Below are 22,242 nucleotides of genomic sequence, written 5' to 3' on the forward strand. Positions count from 1 at the left end.
ACAGAACAAAACGAATGAAAAAGTATAAATTTAGTAAGATAAAAATATATTTATTATGACGATGACTGGGAACACAAGAGGATTTCTTCTTCTTTCATGTTGGCGGCGCGATATGACGATTACATAAATACTGTAATAGAAGGAAAAATGAAAGGATGGAGATGACATGGAAGGCATTTGTAATTTATGCTAAAGAGAAGGTTCATGTCGTGTTATAATGTTGTGATAGGAGATTAACCGACTACAGTTGGGCTCATCAATGTGTGAATGAAGAATATATGATAATATTGATAATCTTTAGTTTTCTCCGATATATGTATATATATGATAAAATATAGATTCTTTTCTATTCAAATTTAAGAGAGAATCTTTTGTCTTTACAATTTCATCCAATCTTATGCAATTTCCTTCATCTCCTAGTACATGCTACTCTACGTCCAGCCAATTCTTTATTTGATCTATGTAACTCTAACTTTCCCTTTCCGCGATGGTTTTCAATCCTACATTCTATTATTTTTCGCATGAGATCGTCGTGTCGTGTATTGTTCCTTATAATTTGACCAATATACTTTTCCATAAATTATAAAAAGTACAATTTTTTTAAGTCATACAGTCTACTACTTTTTCGGACAAATAAATTAGAGCAAGATAATACTAGAGCGCATTAAATATCATAATTGGTTAAAAGTAATAAATAATAGTAAGCGTAGGAGTTGAAATTAGAGTTCCTGTTACTCTGGTTATAATATTAGCGGAAAATCGTTGAGCATTAGACTTTTTGTTTGCCGCGATATCTATTGTCGAGTAGCATTCCTGAGAGTTCCGCTACTCGATGCTAGATGTCGACTACGAAAATAATAAGCGTTTTGGTACCAAAACTGGTGTATGGAGTGTGCAATCTATGTAATTCTTATTTCTCTATGCTAGAATGGATGTCAACGTTAGAGTTTGTGAGGAAAGAGAAGAGTCGTGGAATGTATGGGGCCCAATACATTCCACGACTCTTCTCTTTCCGAACAGACTCTACAAAGAATTCAATCAAAGAACAGTTACGAAAACTTGTCCTTTCAAGGAGCTCCAATTCCCACCCCACATCCCATCATCAAGCTTTGGAAACTAAGCAAATTTATAATTGTAAACGAAAATTTGAGCACTTTTGAATGGTTAAATATAATAAATTACCGATTTAAAAATTTTGTTTTCTAAATGATTTTGACATTGTGACACTTTTTACTACCAAGTTCTATTTTATTGTTAAGAAGTTATGTATTAACTTCAAATTATAGATTTAGGAATACGTATTACGCAAAAAACTAGAAAAATATGTCATTTAATTAACTTTTATATCCCTATACCAAACCGGATCCGGTCCGGCCGGATCCGGCCGGACTACAGCCAAAATCCGGCCGGATCCGGCCGGATTGAAAACCAATCCGGTTTGCAATCCCTACTGTCGTCTCGTCCGTATAGAATCTATACTATAGATGTTTGAAAAAGTGTAGCTAATTTGTCTAGAAAACTAGCCTACTTATTATCATTTATGTTTGTTACCTGCCTATTACTTCACATTCTACCAGAAAGAATGTTATTCGTGTTACGAAGACGGTTGGCAGTATGTAGGCCTGACCGTTACTCGCCGATTGTGTATAGGAAACACGTACTTTCCGTGCGAGACAGAAGGGCGTATCTCTAATACAGTTTCATAAGTAGTTGCGACCTAATGAAAATAATACAAGAATCACGTAGGTTCTAGCCGTGTGAGTCAGAAAGTCGTATCTCTAAACTAGTTTTGTAGTAATTTGCGACGTTTTGAAAGTGAGATTTGTAACATGTTACCGTGTATAGAACCGACCTTCCGTGCAGAATAGTCCTAAGTTTTATAATTTTTTTTTTAACGTCGGACTCAAAAAAGAGAGGTTTTATTTGTTTGACGCCAATGTCTGTCTGTGGCATCGTAGCTCTCAAATGGATGGACCGATTTCGATGCGGTTTTTACCGTTAAAGCGAGTTTCCTTGCGGTGGTTTTTAGCTATAGGTATTAAAAATCGATCCAGCAGTTTGAAGAGTATCGGCTCTTTTCCAAAATCATGGTTTTTCTTTTGGAATACTTAATGCGTTTTTTTAATTGAATAGTTATTGATCAGCCAGACACTAAAATGACAAAAGTATACGAATGATGCACGATATAAAGTCCTATCTTCAAACTAATATTATATTAACTTACAACCTTTTGAAAGTAAGACTTCCCGACAAGCCCTATAAAAGGTGAAATTACACCTGTTATGTTATTCTGTAATCAGTAAAAATAGCTAAACGTAGCACAGGCTATCAAAGTTATTAATCCAAAAAAGATAAAAAAAAAATGTTTTTTTTACATAATCCTTCATAAAAAAAAAATTCCACTATGAAAAAGAGTTGTTATGGAATGTTCAATTTGAGCTCTTTTAAATAAATAAATCATTTATGTCAGACCAAGTTGACCCATGTTTTGGTAATTACAAAGTAACTTAATATATGTTAGTTGAACAATACAAAAAAAAAATTAAAACTAAATATCGCCAGGTGATAATCAAAACTCACTAATGAACCCATATTACTAACTAAAATAAGATTGATTTTTGTTTAATTATTTTTTAAGAATTATATAGTGACTTTTGCTTGTCACCTGACGATATATTACACGATATAATATGATATCAATTGACAGGAGCAAACAAAGCCCTGCCAATCACCACTTCAACCCAGTAGCGAGAGTAGTTATTGGGATATTTGGCAATGTGACAGACAGACGGACAGAGTTGCACCATAAAAAGGGTTCCTTTTGTACCTTTTTGGTGTGGAACCCTAAAAATAGAAAAATAATCTACATTAGTAGTATTTAACATTTAGTGTACCAACACATCACAATATTTAATTACAATTATCTTGAGGAGATTGCAAGTAGGTAGGTACAAAGGCGCCATTATACCTGTTAAAGAATCTCTTCCGGGTAACCTTACCCCCTCACATAAGTTACTGGAAAAAGGTTGCAAGTTATTATTAAAATAACACTTATTTTTGTTGAAAAGTCACAACTACCACCTAAAAAGGTTGAAGGTGCAAACTTTGAATGACAAACTTTGGTCGGTGCTGGTAGTTAACTCTATTATAGCACAATTCTGCAACACGATCAAAAATATTAAGCATTGGAAAGGTACTTTATCTGCAACTCCTGCCTTAGAGTCCAATAATCGTTATCAATTGTGACCGCGGCCGGCAAAACGTCCCACTTTGTCGCTTGCCATAAGGATGATATTTGCTTGTATCTTTATACGAATAACCTGTCAAGGTATCCTTATGGCACCGTTCAGTGGAATCACAAAACGGGATGCATATATTCTCTGCTCAGCAACTTAGAAAAACAAGAGCAATCGCTTGGTGGAAGTTCGTCAAAGGACAAGAACACTCAAAAGCTCTGATCAAAGAATTCAACAGCAAATTTGCTAAGGAGCTTCTAGGGCTCAAAAGTCACAAATCCTGCGCGGTGACCAGAATATTGTCTGGACACTGTTAGTTGAACAAAGTCATGTTTAATATTGGAAAGAAACAAGATGCGACATGCAGGTTCTGCCAGGAGTCAGAGGAGACTGCAATGCACATTCTCTGTTCCGTGGACCACTAATGTCAAAAAGAAATACCCACTTAAGGCGGCACGTATTGCAACCCTATGAGGTACAGAACATTACGGCCGAAAGAATCTGGAATTTCCTGGATTCAACGGGCATTAGTAATGAACTTTAAAGGGCTGTCACAATAGATCACTGCCTGGTCGACGTGGCAGTCAAAGGCCCACAAACTCCAAGAATAAAAATCCTTATGGTATATAAGTGGCCAAGAGGGACGTTTTGACGCGGTCCCAATTGCCTACAGTAAATAATTTTGGTGGTACCTATTAATATAACAATTCAGTGATAGTAAGGGGTCATCCATTAATTACATCACACGTTTAGGGGGAGGGAGGGGTTCAAGAAAATGTGACATGTTGTGACAAAGGGGAGGGGGGAGTCACAAACTTTGTGACGTCACTTTAACTTTACCAGTATTTATTTAAAAAAAAATTCGCTGTACAGTTAAATAACGAGGTTTTAGAACGATAATAGTTATATGCGATTAATTTTCTTTCCTAGTCGGTTTTGTGTTATAACTACTAATATTTCTTTTGTCCAAAATAGTTTGATAAAATTTTAATAGTAACAAATTCGATTCGCCGATTTTGTTGAAAAAAAAATGCAAAAGATGTTACGTCACACCAGGGGGGGGGGTTGCCAAATGTGACCAAGTGTGACAAGGAGGGGGGAGGGGTAAAAAAACCTAGAAATTCGTGTGATGTAATTAATGGATGACCCCTAATGGTAATAATCAAAATAAAGCACACCCATCGGTAATATTGTTATTATTCACAATCCATAAGTTCCATAACACTTGCCAATCTTACCTATTCCTATTACTTGATATAGGTACTCGGAAGCCAATGAATCCCACTAGTTGTTGCGCCAAAACAATTGCAGTAAACGTACTTTCACTGTATCAAGTCACGATTGTTTTACACTTTCGCCATTTCTGTTTTGTTCATGTCTAGGATGCCTCGGATTCCTGTTCAAATATAGAGAAGTGTTTAAAAACACGAAAATCTTTAACTTAGCGTGACTGCAAGTTATTATTAAATATTAAAGATTCATTATGTCCAGATAAAGTCAATATTTGAAGCGACTAATATGGGTATCGATATTTAAGAAAAGGCGAATTAAACGAAAAATAAATGGAATTTTTATTTATTTTATTTTTAATTTTATTAACTAAGTTCTAAATATTACTTTTTATATGTTTTAGTAATTTTTAGTGTTCCGTACAAAACTTTGTTCACGGAACACTTATTATGATATATCGTAGGCATATTCGGGTTACTTTAACCCAATAGAAGATAATTTTGGCCCGCAATAAAACTACACATAGAAGATCATTGACATATATATCTAAAGACGGGCCTTATGGACATTAAGAATGGTGCTAGTTCAGTGGTGTCACTCTCGAATTCGAGCCAATCGTGCAGTCTAACGCGACTAGTTGCGACACTTGCGACCAATCGCGCGCGTGATGCAACTCATCAACCAATCACGTTGCGCCGTTAGACTGCACGATTGGCTGAAATTCGTGAGCGTGACACCGCTGTACTGGCCCCATTCTAATTGTCCGTAAGGCCCGTCCTTAGATTTATATGTCAATGTAGAAGATAAATTTCGTTACAAGTTTTATTTTACGAAGGTCGATGACATCTTATAGTATGTGAAAGCACAGTCCGGATTCATCCTGAGGATCGCGAAGCTAGAATCTCGACGCAATGCGATTTTTTATTCGTTTGTGGTGAGTGTTCCGACTAGGGTTGCCATCTCTAAAATTTGGAAACCAGGACAAGACGCGAAAACCCCGGATTTTAGAGTCCAGAACCCGGACATGTCAACAGGTTTTTTTAAACAGGTTGTGCGTGTGTCGCGGGCGGCCTAAGGCTTTAAATTTTTAAATCCGGACTACAAATGAAGTCCTCCCCAGACGCTCCCCGGACGCCCTCTAAACTAGGACAAATCCGGGGAAACCCGGACGGATGGCAACCCTAGTTCCGACTGATCGTCTAGCGACCTTCAACAAGGAGTTTTGGCCGAAGGATGTCAAGTTCCGGCGGTTCCGAGGCCGGCTCCCTGACACAGGGTTGGGTATGCATCACAACCATAATTGAGATTTGTAGTGTTTAGTTTTAAAATAGTTTTAAGGTATTTATTTATGCGCCATTTTCATTCATTTATTCTTCTCCTTCCTGGCGACGCCCTTGCTGCACACTTCAATATTTTTTTAGAGCGATGACGCTTAGATTCTGTGGAAGTATATCAAACAATGATGACGTCAATGACGTTTAGGTACCTTAGTCCAAAGAGCATATAATCACTACGTTTTACCTTAGTCTGTTTTGTAAAAAATCAGAAATACTTCAAAACTATGGAGTGTGGAATATAAGGAGGAACATCTCTATGTATGAAAAGTGTCCATCAAAAAACATTAAATAGGCGGCGCCACAATACACCGAAATAAAATGTCATAGACCTAGTTTTTATATAGATGTGCTATACGAGTGCGACCGTGAGGGACAGAACATACGCAATGCGACAAAATTAAAAACACATTTTAACATTCCTGACAACATACCCAAAACAACCTACGTAATTTGGTCGGGTTATTTGTTTCCCCTCCCCCATTTCATCTCTATATTATTATACCTCTATAGTTCATGTAATCCATGAGCCTACCTAGCGCCACCGGAGAGATTAGGAACTATTATTTAAACCTGAAAGCTGGTCACTTTTGCAATAGTTCTGCCATAAGAGATTTTCCTCCTTTTAATTCCACACTTCATATTCAAAACCACATCTCTTACACCTGTGTCATCTGTATTATGTTCTCGGCTGTCAAATCGCCCCCAAAACGAGCACAATTCGCAATTGTGCTGTCACACAGATCGCGCGCACAATGCGGTGACGTAATTGGTAGTACTTTCACTGTAATAGTCTACTGGATGAAATCGGGGGGGTTATGCATAACTAAATTAACTCGCGAATGCACTAAGTTATAAGGTAAATGTCCTAGTCCTGGACATACTAATGCCCAACAGTTGACTCTGTTGGCACGTCTGTTGTTAGTGACGTAATGTTAAAGATGACACGGATTGAGACAGTGACGAGCGAGCTTTTCGAGCGATGCCGCGATACCTTTGGTCTAGGTAATTCTTGAGCTTACCGCGAGACTTAATAGTTAATCTGTGTATTAGTCAAATTAACAATTATATTTATTTATTTTATTTATTTATAAGTACCTATTATGTGATTGGTTTTGGTTTATAAACAATATATTATTTGTTTAATATTTGACAAGATATGTATTTGCATATGCTATATTTTACTTTCAAATAGGTGCGGTTTCCGCGTCGTCTCGCTTTCGTATTTTAATGAGCATTTAAATCTTAATCATGATTCTGTATTTTTATTATAAAGAGTAAAAGTAAATTGGTATGAAGGTTTATGGTGTAGCTTCTTTTATTTACTTAAATACAGTTAACAGCAAAAGTTGCTAAGTAGGCGAGGTCTTCAAAATCATCTGCACACGCTTTCATTCCTTTGAGAATAAACTTATGTTTCTAATCATTCGTAGAAAAAGAAAAAAAAGAAGTCAAAAAGTGGCTGAAAAAACCTCGCGTGATTTGTGCACAAGCTCTTTTAAAAAATGCCACTTTCATGAACTCTGTCATTTTCATAAATTTTGTGTTTTTCTATTCAGAATCATTGCATTAAGCCTCATGGCATTAAGTTCGCCTTTAGTGCTATAAGGTTTTCTTTTGTGCAATAAAAATTAAATCAATAAATAAATAAATCGCGAGCTCTTTCGATCCTAATGGAAAAAAAAGAGTTTTGTTTCTTATTGTGTTACCATTTCCGCATATTCTTTGTATGGCGGTAACAAAAAGGAAAGTTTGAAAAATGTATGAAAATTTTGGGACACTTTTTCCTATAAGGATGAAAAGGGCTCGCGATCCTGACTAGAAATAACACAAAAGTGATAAAAAAGGTCGCGTAAGAAAGTGGCAAAAATTGTTTTGTTTAGTTATTTGATTTACCCACCAAAAATGTTTGTTTTTTTTTTTATTGTGTTTAGTTTAATTTTTATACTTTTAGTTTAAGTCATATATGTACCTAAGTTATTTGTTATAAGTCACCGCTAAAATGTATTTTGCATGAAAAAAGAAAAATTCTCATATAAGTGAATATTATGTATTCTTATGAGAAATAAAGATCTTAAAAACTTAATTTTAAAACAAACACTCTTCTATAGAAATCATCACCTGGATCGTTCTAACATGCGTCTTCCTTTAGTATGCAATATTATAAGACAATTATTTGAGAGTAAAATACTAAACATTTTATTTCCTTAATTTCAGGTTACGAAGAAATCTACACGATATCGCAACTATCTCCAAAATCAGAATCTGTCGATCTACCAGAAGATCAAGTCTTCCACACCACCCAGTCAGACAACCTAGCTTTTAAGATAGAACCTAGCCTCGCCAGGTACGATGACCTGGACGACCTAGAACCTGAAAACATAGTCACTGATGAAGAAACTGAAAAACATGTCATTGTAGCCAGATCAGCAGATCCTAATGATAGAGAATCTAGATCTTTAAACTTTGATGAAATACCATCCTCAAATAATGAAATAGACAACGAAATAGAACTACACAATAAAAGGAAATACTATGATATACATCCAACGAAAACTACGGGTTTTAGTCACGAGAATGAGGTGCTTATGTCCTCTGACGGGGACAGATTCGAGTTTAACTTTCCGGGGGAAGCCAGAAGGGCTCCAAAGGCCAGGGCGTTGCCTTTGGGGCCCAGAATACGGCCTTCTGCAGTGCAGCCGATGTATGCCACCATCAACCCTAACGAAGGAAGACAGAACACAGAAATACAGAACATTATAACTGGTATAGTAAAGCTTCTGAACGGAAATGTCAACGTGCAAGCAAATACGCAACTCCTCAGGCCAGGCAGACCTATGAATTCAAGGATCAATAACAGAGGACCACCTCGAATATCTGATGTACCACCTATGCCTGACTTTGATAAACCTCTAACCCCTCCAACTCACACCTTTCATCCTACAAAAACCCCTCCTCCCTACCCCTTCGATAGACCCCATCATGGTGTTAATTTGCCTGAACAAATTGTACCACCACTGAACCCTCACAGACCAGGGTTCCATAGGCCCAACATTCCCCCTTGGCAACGGCCTAGGCCTAGGCCACCTAATATGCCAGGTAGAAGGCCCAACCCTGGTCTACCTATATACAAACCACCTCCAATGCCTGTTGATATACCAAACTTAGACGAAGAGGAAGAAGCAGAAAATGAAACTAATCATGATAACCATCTGGTTCAAGATGAGAAAGAGACTGTACCATTACTTGATCTACCTGTCTCCAACACTACTGAAGAAAACGAGAAAGAAGAAAACAAACTAACCACAGCCCCTGAAACTACAAGCAGTACAACAACAACAACCACAACAACAACGGAAAAAACAACAACTTCCACAACAGAAAAGACAACAACAGAAACATCAAAAACCACAACCGCAAAAGCCAATACCACAACTGAAACGGTTAAAACTACAACAGAAAAACCTAAAACTACAACTGAACGCAAACCTACTACGGAAAGACCAAAAACTACAACTGAACGCAAACCTACCACTGAAAAGGCTAAAACTACAACAGAGACAAAGACAACTACAGAAAAAGCTAAAGTAGAAAAGAAGCCAGAAAAGAAGAAGGAGCCATTCATCGCTGATAAGAAAGATAAATATAAGATTGATGAGAAACCAGGGAATAAGACAAAGATAGAGACTATTATAGACATCATCGAGTCTTCGATAGATGAGTATAAGTCTTCTTCATCAGCTGCTGCGGCTGCAACTCCGACTGAAGGTCTGATGTCTCACGCTCCGACTGTAAGTGTCTCAGAAAGTCCACATAGTGTAATGAAGACATCTTCTATCAATGCACAACCATTACCATGTAAGTATAATTAATTATTTTATTTCTCTTTAAGTTTATTGTCGATAAATATTCTCCTCTAGCATTTCTTAAATTTTCTGATCCCCTGCACATTTCTAAAGAATGAAAGAAATTCTACTAATAACTGAGAGAACAAACTTCAAAAGATTAAAAACCAATTTCGCTCCATGAAGATAGTTTCGATTCGATATATCAAACTCTAATTTCAAACATTCGTTGTGTTCCACATTTTCTTTCTTCAAAGTTCCATGAAACGTCGAGCCGCCGAAAGAACGAGCCGTGGTCGGAATTGGAAGCCACTTATTTAGTTGGCCGATGCATTTTACATAGCTACCAATAGATATTTGTAATTGTTTCCTCAGCATCCCAGACTCCGTACCGCCCGTACCGGCGTCCCGGCATCGTGCTGGACGACCCGGACTTCAAGCCGGCCGGCAGCCGGCGCCCGGTGCCGGATGCGCCCGTGCTGACGGCTCCCTTACCGGGATACGGAGAGATCTTCGACGTCACTGTGTCCGCTATACAGGGCCCTGGCGAAAAAGGAGGTGCATCGGGTAAATTATTAAAGCTCTTATTCATAAAACTAAAGGCTCAATTAGTTAATGGAACCATGTAACACGAAATTCCTTGGTTACGCAACGGATTGACCTCATCAATCATCACACATTTCTGAAATCGCGTCACGTTTCAGTTCCTTTTACTTTTGTGGTATAACTCCGTGAAATTTATTTGGTCCGATTTGGAATATTATTATCTTTTGTTTGAGGAGTTCTCAGGTCAGGACCCGATGATGGGATTCTGGCTAACCATAGTTATGAAAACGGACCAAAGGAAATTATAGCGATTTAGGCCCTCAGCACACGGAGCGTAAGCGTAAGAGACGCGTTAGCGTATCGTAATACGCGCGTAGAACGAGAGCGCTACGAGCACGAACAAGTTCAAACAAGTCCGCACACGAAGCGTCGTCGTAGCGTAGCGTATGAGATTTTTGTCGACATTACGACAGGCGTAGCGTAATACAGGTGTAAAAAACAAAACTTCTGACATAATTAAATAATAAAAAAATCTTCTTGAAAGTAAGATCGTCGATACATCCGCCAAAGAGATCTGGCACCAGTGACGCCATTATTTCATCTAAGATTTCACCCGTGCGTTTGATGCCCTGAACTCTACGCGTCTCGTACTCTAACGTTTTTACGATACGCTTACGTGCCGTGTGCTGAGGGCCTTAGGTGTTTTAAAATAAATAATAAATACATTTTATAGGGAGAATCTGACACAAATAGACCTAGTCCCACAGTAAGCGCAATAAGGCTTGTGATGTGGGTATGTGTAACAAACAACAGTATATAATATATTATACTTATATATAAATAGAAAACATCAATAACTCGGGAACAAATATTTGTAGGTAATTTGCTCTAGGAAACCAACATTTCACACAGCTAATGAATACAATAAAACTGATTTATGAACTCGGTTCTGTATACTTTCAGTCCACATCGAAAACGTGAACCCCATATCAGGGCACGCAGAAGATGACATCATCGTGTCACCGTCGGGCGAGCAAGGCTTCGTGTCCATCGACGGCAAGCGGACTTATCTCAACCTGTTCGACACTTCCAGTCACCACGTGGAGCCTACCAGGGTGCAGAGCATACAGCATTCTGGTGAGTCCACATTTTAGAATGTGAATCCTATATCGGGCCACGCAGAAGATGTCACCGTCGGGCGAGCAAGGATTTGTATCAATTGATGGCAAGCGGACTTATCTCAACCTGTTGTACAATTCCAGTCATCATGTGAAGCCTACTAGGGAGAGAGACTAGGGTACTAGGGATCAGATTCTGGTCAGATTTTTGCTTCTAGCTTTCTTTTCGTCGACGTAAGTGAAAGTTGAAAAGACCAGGAATAAAAAAAATCGACTTTGATGGAGATTGTAAGCGAACTAATACGTGTCTGAGCCTGTAAGATGCACCCAATCATCATGTGCAGCACTCTGGTAAAATTTCACTGCTTGACTTAAGAATCGGGCTGGTTAACATCCGCATGATAGACGTGTATCAACAAATCGTGATGTTTTAGGTATAGGCAACTGGTTTTTACGAGCAATGTCTCATATGTCGGCAGAATTCGCTTCCCTACGTGTAAATAAAAAAAAGCTGTGGAAATATTCACAGTCGTCAAATAAGCTTCGGTTATAATACAAGCATCTTTTAATTATAATACATTGTATTTAAGTTCATCAGCAGGTGGCTTTTTGCTTAATATAAAACTAATGTTTCTCTGTTCACAGCACCTCCGACACCAGTTCACCATTCCAGCCACCCCAGCCACCCACCAGCAGTACTAGGCACAGGAGTAGCAGTTCCAGCAGACCCTGAGCCAGTACCACCAAGGCGACCACCAGCTTACCGTCCTCGACCGCGCCCTCAAGCTACAGTCAGGTTTGTTTGCCGATCCTCCTCGTACTGACGCTGTTCCTGCCTGGCCTAACGGAGCTGGGATAAAACTTACCCCTACGAGCCGGGGTTCGAATCCGCAACCTCCGACTTTCAGCAGCAACTGCGCAATAAACAAATATGTGCTTTTTCAACAATCTCACGGGAGAAAAAATGACTCTCGAAAAGTGTAAAGTATAAGGATTTTGATTGCTGACTTATTCAAGAATAAATAATTTTCAGGATCGACACGTGTATAGTTGGGGACGACTCGACGTGTGACCAGGCGCAGAACGAGAAGTGCAGGACGGAAGCAGGTTAGCTCAGACTTATTGTCAAACTGGTACTTAATTCTATGATCACAAAAAAAAAATCCGATCCAGCGATAACGTTCGAAGAGTAATTCTGGCCGTTTTAACGACCATGCAGATGAAAATCTTTTGAATTCTCTACCAGTAGATTTTTTTAATTAAAGCTAGTAGTAAGTAGAAGGTAGTAGTAAGATAAGGTACACGTCAGATACAATTTTGTAATATAAACATACAAATAATGTATACATTACATAATAGAAAAAAAAAAAAATATATATTATATAGTCATTGGCAGTTCTATTATTTCATTGTAGTAGTAGTAGTTGTAACTGTGATTGATTGTGCCCCCCGTGTCGTGCCCCAGGGATATCCAGCTGCCAGTGCCGGCCCGGCTTCGCGCGGCGCGCGCCCCGCGACCCGTGCCGCCGCGTCGTCGCGCTCGTGCTGAACCTGAGGGTCGACCGGCTGTATGATAAACCGGTATGTTTCTATTACACTTATGTTGCCCTTGTGTAACCAGACATATAAGTAGAGCTGCTCCAATTTACGTGACCTTTTCTACCACTTGATAGCTACAGAGTGGATCAACTGTAAAATAGACGGGCTCAGATCAAAACTAAAACATTATTAATTTTCAGTTGTCATGGGATAACAAGTTGACGGACAAGGATTCCGAGCTGTACCAGCAGTTGAGCTACGAGGCAATTCGAGCTGTAAGTATTTCTTTGTATGCAGATTTACATTATACCAATTCAATTCTTTCAATTCAATTCTTTATTCGTTCATCACAGGTACATAAATAGGTGGTAACTCAGTATTCTAAGGAACAGCTATGATGTGCCTTTTGGCGTACGAAATAACTTCTTATTATCTAACTATATACATATTCAATAATTTCTTTACACGGGCAATGAGCTAATGAGATTGGCATATGCAAACATATATTTCAATAAGTCAATTCATATAGATATATTAAAAAATAATAATAAGAATAAAAGAAAATTACAATTAATTACATTTGGCATATGTCAATATCATTAAAATAATCAGTTACACTATAATAACATTTAACTAGTAAAAAATTTAATAATAAGGACTTCAATTTTTGTATTGGTGCCGTTTGCCATGATTCTGGTAACTTATTAAATATCCTTGGTGCCATCACTTGTACGCTTTTTTGCATCAAGGCTGTCGTAGTCCTACTCACTAATACACACCAATCTGTGTATACTTTCGTTTTTAGAACTCCGAAACGTACCCTATTTCAATCCCCATATAATTCAAATTAGGGCAGAATAATACAATTAAATATTTGCCATGTCATGCATATATAAGTCTAACACAAGTAACAAGTAGGTAGTTCAACTAATGTTGATTATATTGCATGTAGGCAGTAAAATTTGTAAATTTTGCCCCACAGATCGATTCCGCATTCTCAATGACCCCATTCTCCGACGAGTTCGTGAGCGGTTCCATCAACTCCGTGCACCGCGAGCTAGGCTCGGGCATCTACGTCAACTACACTATATTGGTAAGTTCCATGAATTGATTCATCGTGCCCCACAGATAGTGTGTTCATCAACTCCGTGCACCGCGAACTAGGCTCGGGCGTCTACGTCAACTACGCTATATTGGTAAGTTCCATGAATTGATTCATCGTGCCCCACAGATAGTGTGTTCATCAACTCCGTGCACCGCGAACTAGGCTCGGGCGTCTACGTCAACTACGCTATATTGGTAAGTTCCATGAATTGATTCATCGTGCCCCACAGATAGTGTGTTCATCAACTCCGTGCACCGCGAACTAGGCTCGGGCGTCTACGTCAACTACACTATATTGGTAAGTTCCATGAATTGATTCATCGTGCCCCACAGATAATTTGTTCATTAACTCAGTGCACCGCGTGCTAGGCTCGGGCGTCTACGTCAACTACACTATATTGGTAAGTTCTATGAATTGATTCTTGTGGATTCATCGCGCCCCACTGCACTGTAAGTTTGCCTCGGGCGTTAATTTTGAACATAATAGCGTAGTTGACGAATACGTCAACTACACAATTTCGATATTTTTTATAAATTGATTCATCGTGCCCAACTGATTAGCGAGCGTCCAGCTGAGCGTTCCGCACAGCGGACAGTGTGACGGCGATATGCTTCATGCAGCGCACACTCAGTCCGGTCGCATACTTTTACGTTTGCTTGACCATGAATATGCATGACACAATCGCTTCCTTTTTAAAAGACCGTAAACAAAGTACTTACGTCCAGAATGTAAGGTCTCTACTGGAACCAGTAGGCAGCTGCGCGGTACCCCAGGGCTCAAGCATGGGAAACAACCTATTTCTCATGCTAATCAACGATATTACATCCGCGTCGTATGAGCCCGAATATGTTATTTATGCCGACGACACATGCATTATAGTACACGCTGAAAACATTGATGATCTAGTATCAAAACTGAGTCAAACCATGATAGAGATAGATAAGTGGTTCACCGCTAACGGAATGCTCCTCAACTTAGACAAAACAAACATTGTGCACTTTAGGTTACGGTGCACTCACATATTGCAGCTAAATATTAAAATAAATGATATTGAAGTCCCACAAGTAAACCAAACTAAATATCTTGGATACTTAATCGACTCTGGACTTACGTGGTCCCCTCACATTGATCAGTTATGCAATTCGCTTTCGTCAGCGTGTTTTGCTTTGTCCAGGCTCGCGCCCACCCTATCGGTAGATAACCTAAGAAAGGCCTATTTTGGATATTTCCACTCGATTTTAATCCGTGGTGTCGACCTTTGGGGCTTGGCTTCGGGTCGGGACAAGGTATTCAAAATACAAAAGCGGGCGCTGCGGATAATATCTAGGAAACCTCACGACCACCCAGCTAAAGAACTATTTGTACGCAATAAAGTGTTAACGCTACCTTCTGTCTACATATTGGCAGCGTGCCAGTATGTCAGGTCTAACCTCGCTAGGTATAAAACCAATTCTAGCCGTGGTGATAACAACCGCAGACAGCCAATGTTGGTTGCCCCCGTAAAGCGTCTTGGTAAGCTCAGGAATTCACTCAGTGTCATTGGGGCCAAGATCTACAACTTGGTTCCGCCTGCCATAAAGTCAGCGGAAAGTGATCCTGTGTTTACAAAGAAACTTAAAGCGCTGCTGATCGCACAGGCATGCTACAGCGTTGACGAGTTTCTTCGTGGAGTTCATAACTAACGCGTAAAAATAGTGTCATCTTAATGCTTGATTAATTATACATAATTATAAGATTTAGTTGTAAATGTTATAATTTGTAAATATTATTAGTTATTTAATCTTATTATGTAAATATTTAATGTAATCCTGACTTGTAAAACAACGATTTTACCAATAAATAAATCAATCAATCAATCAAATGCCCCGTCACTATAAAGTCCAGCTTAGTCTAACTCAACAGCATTTTAATAGTAATTATAACGTGGGCCACAGATGTCGGAGTCGGGAGAGATGCTGCGGCCGGCCGTGGGCGCCGAGCTGCACAAGCAGGTGCTGGGCGTGCTGCGGCGCCGCTCCAACAACGTCGGCGCCTCCGCGCTGTGGGTGGACCACCTCGCCGGCGCCGTGGCTCCGCTTAAAGGTACTATCGGGGACATTCGCGGTTAACCACCTTAAGGGCGAAAATTTTTAAACGCAGGTGGTGAGGCGATAACACAAAAGTGGCAACTAATAGTAAGGTAAATATAAAAAGTGGGTGTCGAAAAAGAAAGTTAGCTCAGGTAAAGCTTATTGTCGTCCATTGTCCGGTAGTAGTGGCTGGCTTTAGCAAACTAAGATAAGGAATCCATAAATGCATCCTAATTGGTTATCTTTATGGGGAGGCGAAATTTAGCCTAAACAACAACAACTCCTTCCTCCGTCCTTACAACCTATTGTTTGTCTCATTACCTGCGTTAACTTTTTCATTATTAAGATAACGAATTCTAAATGCATCGTAATTATCGCTCATAAGGATCGAGGCAAAAAAATTCCCAACTGGTTCACCGCAAATGTTCCCAATTGTACATCTACTATTTATCCCACAGGGGCACCGATCTAACAATGTCGGGGCTTTTACTCCATGGCAAATTCTGGATTTGGCAGTACATAAACTCCGGTTCGATTCCGGCCTCCGCCACCGGTGGACACGGACACTTTTTATAGTGTATAACTTCTATTTCAGCTTATAATTTCATTACATTGTTCTTTATTTCAGATCTGGATGAATGTGCGACTCCGGAATATAATGACTGTCACCAGCTGGCACACTGCATCAACACTTGGGGAGGATTCCGGTAAGACAAAATCATCCGCCGAGTTTCTTGCCGGTCCATATTGGGGTACCCCCCTCTAACTGAGGTGTAGCTTTATTTGACGTTCATAAGCGCATTGTAATATGCCTACTTGAATAATAAACTATCTTTATCATCATCTCTGCGCTTTCTCAGTTGCATCTTAAAGCAGTTTTTTGATAACCTAAATCTCCATAATTAGCAAAGGATTTTATCCAAAACGATTTTTTTTTGCCTTAACAAACTAAAATTATAAATGTAATTAAATATAAATAAATAAATATTTGGGGACAATCTTACATAGATCGACCTAGCCCCAAACTAAGCAAAGCTTGTACTATGGGTACTAGGCGACGATATCATAAGTATATAGATAAATACATACTTAAATACAAACACCCATGACTCAGGAACAAATATCTGTGTTCACCACACAAATAAATGGCCTTACCGGGACTCGAACTCAGGACCATCGGCTTCATAGGCAGGCTCACTACGCACTTGACCAGACCGGTCGTCACAATGTGAATGTTTAGATGTTCAAAGCTAGCAAATCCTGCAGGAGTTAGTATTCAGCTTACCTACTTTTTTTAAATATTACAATTAAAACTTACTTATATATAATAAGGTTTAAGAACTTTATTTTCTCAAAAGAAGATATATAAAATATTTATTCCCGCTAAACTGTAACGTTTAAACTTGGTTTCAGGTGTTCTTGCCCGGACACGACTCTAGACGCGCAAGAATCAGGGCCGTTGGCTGGAAGAGATTGCCGCGCGTGCGCCAGCAGCCACTGCAACGAGAGAGGCACCTGCCACTACACCAACCGACGCCCTACTTGCAGGTATTAATAGCAACAGTGTATTCCCATTTGTGCCTAACCCACGTGATTTAAGCGGGGGCAGATGGAAATATTAGTATCCGTGACTGTGATAACACATACTAAACAAAACAAAAATTATTCCCGGACAAAACGCCGCGAATGAAGCGTAAATTAATTTAACGAACAATACTTGAAACTCTTGAAAGGAAGTGCAATATTCGCTGTTAAATGTAATGTGTGGCAAATTTAAGTAAAATGTAAATTATATTGGTATTTATTCCTAACATGATTGATAGATTTAACGGGCATTAGTAATCAACTTTAAAGAGCCGCTACAATAGATCAATACCTGGTCGATGTAGCCCTCCAAAGGCCCACGAACACTACAATAATAATAAAAATAATTGGTAAAGCAATCGCCAAGATCGATTATTTTTGAATGTATTCAAAATTTGATTACATACTCTAATAACATAAGCAGTAAGGATAGTTATAAGGAGTCATGTTTTGCAGCTGTTCGTCGGGCTACTACGGGTCCACGTGCGAGGTGGACGGCGAGGTGGTGGGCGTGGCGGTGGGCGCCTCGCTGGCCGCGGCGCTCGTCATCGCGGCCACCCTGGCGGCGTTGCTCAGTTGGAGGTAATCATAGTAACGTTTCAGCAAACGGTCTCATAACGAAGAGTCTCGACCAACACCTTGAGAGACTCTCGCTAGGAGGTTGGATCAAGGGTCAGATGCAGAAGGCGATGATCTTGGACACGGCGCGGATAGTCCGGCGGGTTCCTCTCTGCGGCCCTGACCACCGGCAGCTTGGGCCCTGCCCCGCTGCTGGCGGCACCCTAGGTTAGGTTTTTTATAATGTATTGTTTTGTAAGTGTTTTTATATTTTCCTTTTATATACATATTGTAAAACAAAGGAAATAAACAATAATATGAACCTCTTGTGATGTTCTCTCTCTTATGAAAAAAGAAGGAATCCATGGAAAAATTTACGCGCTCAGGGAGAGCAATCAGACCCCGTGTTCCAAATTTTGAATCTCGCTCGAGGCCATGAATTTCTTTTACTTTGCAAATAAAAAAATACTTTCTCTCGTCACCGCTTGCCTGCGTAGTCCTGGGTTCGGATCCCAGTGAGGCCATTTTTTGGGTAATGAGAAAAAGAAGTTCCCTCAGTACCCATTCCAATCTTTGATTATTTTAGGGTTAGATTGATTTTACATTGTCCCCAAATATAATAAATAAATATTATAGGGACATTGCTACACAAATTGGCTAAGTCCCACGGTAAGCCATGAAGGCTTGTTTTGTGGTACTCAGACAACGATATATATTATATACAAATACTTAAATACATAAAAAAAACATCCATGACTCAGGAACAAATATCTGTGCTCATCACACAAATAAATGCCCTTACCGTGATTCGAACCCAGGACCATCGAAAATCAGGAAATATAAATAGTAATTGTATGAAGTTGCCTCCCAAGACGGCACTGGAGCAACCTCAACAAACTTCGCACTGGTCATGGCCGCTGTGCTTACTACAAACACCGCTGTGGATGGGCGCAGTCCCCGGCTTGCAATAGGGTTGTTTCCAATTTTTTGAAACGCTCGTATTACGTTCTATATTAACTAAAAGTTGCCCTAAAATTCAACTTTTATACTAAAAACGGCTTTAAATATGTTAAATTAACAAAATATATTTTGACAGATGCTTTCGCGCCCAAAACGCTCTTTGAAAATTGTGTGACGTCACAGTTTACGGTTTGACACATAACTACATATGCACGTAGAAGATACGAACTGTCAACTGATATTTGTCATTTGTTGTTTATCGCCTAACTGTCAACAGTGTCAATCCGAGAGTTGTGACGTCATCAGAATCTTCAATGACGTTTCGAGTTTGGTCACGTGACGTGTGCCAAAAGATATTTTAAATTCAATATTTAAAAAAATATGGTGTGGACCTGTAAAGGTCCCCTAAAAGTAGTTTAACATGTTCTTATAATCCAAAAGAATTTATTGGGATACAATTCTGCCCTAAGATTTGTAGATGGAAACAACCCTGTTGTGGCGAAACTGCACAAACAATCCAGCACATTATAGAGGATTGCCCCATAACGCGCTATACCGATGGACCTCCTGAAGACCTGATCATCCTTAGCTACGAGGCCATCAAGTGGACTCAACCTCAACTCAACAACAACTGTATTTATTGTTTTCTGTTTGATATAATATGCCATATGATTTAAAAAAAATGATGTTGCAGCCGCAAGTGGTCCCGCGAGCAGAAGGCGGCGGGCATGGGGTCGCCGGTGTTCAGCTACATGCAGGGCGTCAACACCATCAAGGCTCCGCCGGTCGGAGGCCCGCCCTATCAGGTCATTTTACACTCTTTTCAATCGTATCGGTTTTCTGATTCATTATGCCCTCCTTTTTAGGGTTCCGTAGCCAAATGGCAAAAAACGGAACCCTTATAGATTCGTCATGTCCGTCTGTCTGTCCGATTCTGTCACAGCCACTTTTTTCCGAAACTATAAAAGCTATACTGTTCAAACTTGGTAAGTAGATGTATTCTATGAACCGCATTATGATGTTCACACAAAAATAGAAAAAAAAAACAATAAATTTTGGGGGTTCCCCATACTTAGAACTGAAACTCAAAAAATCTTTTTTCATCAAACTCATACGTGTGGGGTATCTATGGATAGGTCTTTAAAAATGATATTGAGGTTTCTAATATCATTTTTTTCTAAACTGAAAAGTTTGCGCGAGAGACACTTCCAAAGTGGTAAAAAGTGTGTCCCCCCCCCGTAACTTCTAAAATAACAGAATGAAAAATCTAAAAAAAATATATGATATACATTGCCATGCAAACTTCCACCGAAAATTGGTTCGAACGAGATCTAGTAAGTAGTTTTTTTTTAATACGTCATAAAAATTAAAAAAAAATTTTTTTTCATCAAACCCATACGTGTGGGGTATCTATGGATAGGTCTTCAAAAATGATATTTAGGTTTCTAATATCATTTTTTTCTAAACTGAATAGTTTGCGCGAGAGACACTTCCAAAGTGAAAAAATGTGTGTCCCCCCCCCCTGTAACTTCTAAAATAACAGAATGAAAAATCTAAAAAAAATATATGATATACATTGCCATGCAAACTTCCACCGAAAATTGGTTCGAACGAGATCTAGTAAGTAGTTTTTTTTTAATACGTCATAAAAATTTAAAAAAAAAAAAATTTTCATCAAACCCATACGTGTGGGGTATCTATGGATAGGTCTTCAAAAATGATATTTAGGTTTCTAATATCATTTTTTTTCTAAACTGAATAGTTTGCGCGAGAGACACTTCCAAAGTGAAAAAATGTGTGTCCCCCCCCCTGTAACTTCTAAAATAACAGAATGAAAAATCTAAAAAAAAATATATGATATACATTACCATGCAAACTTCCACCGAAAATTGGTTTGAACGAGATCTAGTGAATAGTTTTTTTTTAATACGTCAATAAATTAAAAAAAAATTTTTTTCATCAAACCCATACGTGTGGGGTATCTATGGATAGGTCTTCAAAAATGATATTTAGGTTCCTAACATCATTTTTTTCTAAACTGAATAGTTTGCGCGAGAGACAGTTCCAAAGTGGTAAAATGTGTGTCCAAAGTGGTAAAATGTTGAACAAGATCTAGCAAGTAGATTTTTTTTTAATACGTCTTAAATGGTACGGAACCCTTCATGCGCGAGTCCGACTCGCACTTGGCCGCTTTTTTTTCTTTTTTTTTTTTAATTTATTTAGAACACAAACAGTCACATATACAAATGGATTTGAAGTAAAATGTAGAGTAGTTAACATACTTAAGAATCATAATAAGTAGTAGATTTTTAACTATTTTTCCGATCCATTTTGCCCTAACTACTTTAAAGATCTGCTTTTTAGATTAATTTTGAACCTCATTTTTAAAGCTTAAACATTACCAGCCGTTTCAATAGTTTATGATTCCAATGTAGCCCACAAGATGACAGAACCTACTATGCACAAAAAAACGTACAGTCGAGGTATTAAATATCGACACGGTCAAAGTGCCAAAAATATGTATACACGACTTTATTGCCTATATATTAAGGTAGTGTGTACATATTTTAGTCACTTTGTCCGTATCTATATTTAATACCTTGACTGTACGAGAACGGTAGATGGCAGCACTTGCTTTGGTGTAAAGTGTCAATGTACATGTTTATGATTCCGATATATTCCACAAGATGGCAGACCCTCCAACGCGCAAGGTTCCTATAAGCCTCATAAGTAGATGCATTTTTAACATCTGATGGTACCTTCGTGTCCAAATATTTCAATAGATTTATTTGTACAGGTAACACTGGAGGAACGCATGCGCTGGGCGCAGATAGCGGAGGCAATGGCGCAGTCCAATCACTATGCGGTAAGACAATTTTTTACTTATAAATATACATTTAAAAGGGCTTGGAAACCTGGAAATTAGAAAAGGGCAAAAAATATGGCGCGCCGCGCGAATCTCGCGACGAAAGATTTTTAAAATATATAAATATTAAATGCAGGGTAAATGATAAATAACGTGTTCTTTTTCGATGGAGCCAACTTTAACCTTTTAGGTTTTTCTTGGAGTTTGCCCTCGGAAATATAGTGTGGTTTCTGTATGATTTTTTTCATTGCA

General features: G+C 38.8%; 1 protein-coding gene across 1 annotated transcript in view; it reads left to right on the forward strand.

The window, feature by feature from the left end:
• LOC133532278 (uncharacterized) overlaps window positions 1-22,242 on the forward strand; it is a 52,874-nt gene that overhangs the window by 24,782 nt on the left and 5,850 nt on the right. Inside the window, exons 3-16 of the mRNA XM_061870876.1 lie at window positions 8,018-9,658; window positions 10,021-10,212; window positions 11,155-11,328; window positions 11,955-12,105; window positions 12,343-12,416; window positions 12,775-12,890; window positions 13,049-13,123; window positions 13,831-13,941; window positions 15,888-16,035; window positions 16,651-16,729; window positions 17,436-17,570; window positions 18,063-18,188; window positions 19,819-19,930; window positions 21,922-21,990. Of these exons, the coding sequence (XP_061726860.1) occupies window positions 8,018-9,658; window positions 10,021-10,212; window positions 11,155-11,328; window positions 11,955-12,105; window positions 12,343-12,416; window positions 12,775-12,890; window positions 13,049-13,123; window positions 13,831-13,941; window positions 15,888-16,035; window positions 16,651-16,729; window positions 17,436-17,570; window positions 18,063-18,188; window positions 19,819-19,930; window positions 21,922-21,990 (3,203 nt within the window). The remainder of the gene's footprint in view (window positions 1-8,017; window positions 9,659-10,020; window positions 10,213-11,154; window positions 11,329-11,954; window positions 12,106-12,342; window positions 12,417-12,774; window positions 12,891-13,048; window positions 13,124-13,830; window positions 13,942-15,887; window positions 16,036-16,650; window positions 16,730-17,435; window positions 17,571-18,062; window positions 18,189-19,818; window positions 19,931-21,921; window positions 21,991-22,242) is intronic.

Source organism: Cydia pomonella, chromosome 26, assembly GCF_033807575.1.
Source record: "Cydia pomonella isolate Wapato2018A chromosome 26, ilCydPomo1, whole genome shotgun sequence".
Classification (NCBI taxonomy): Eukaryota; Metazoa; Arthropoda; class Insecta; order Lepidoptera; family Tortricidae; genus Cydia; species Cydia pomonella.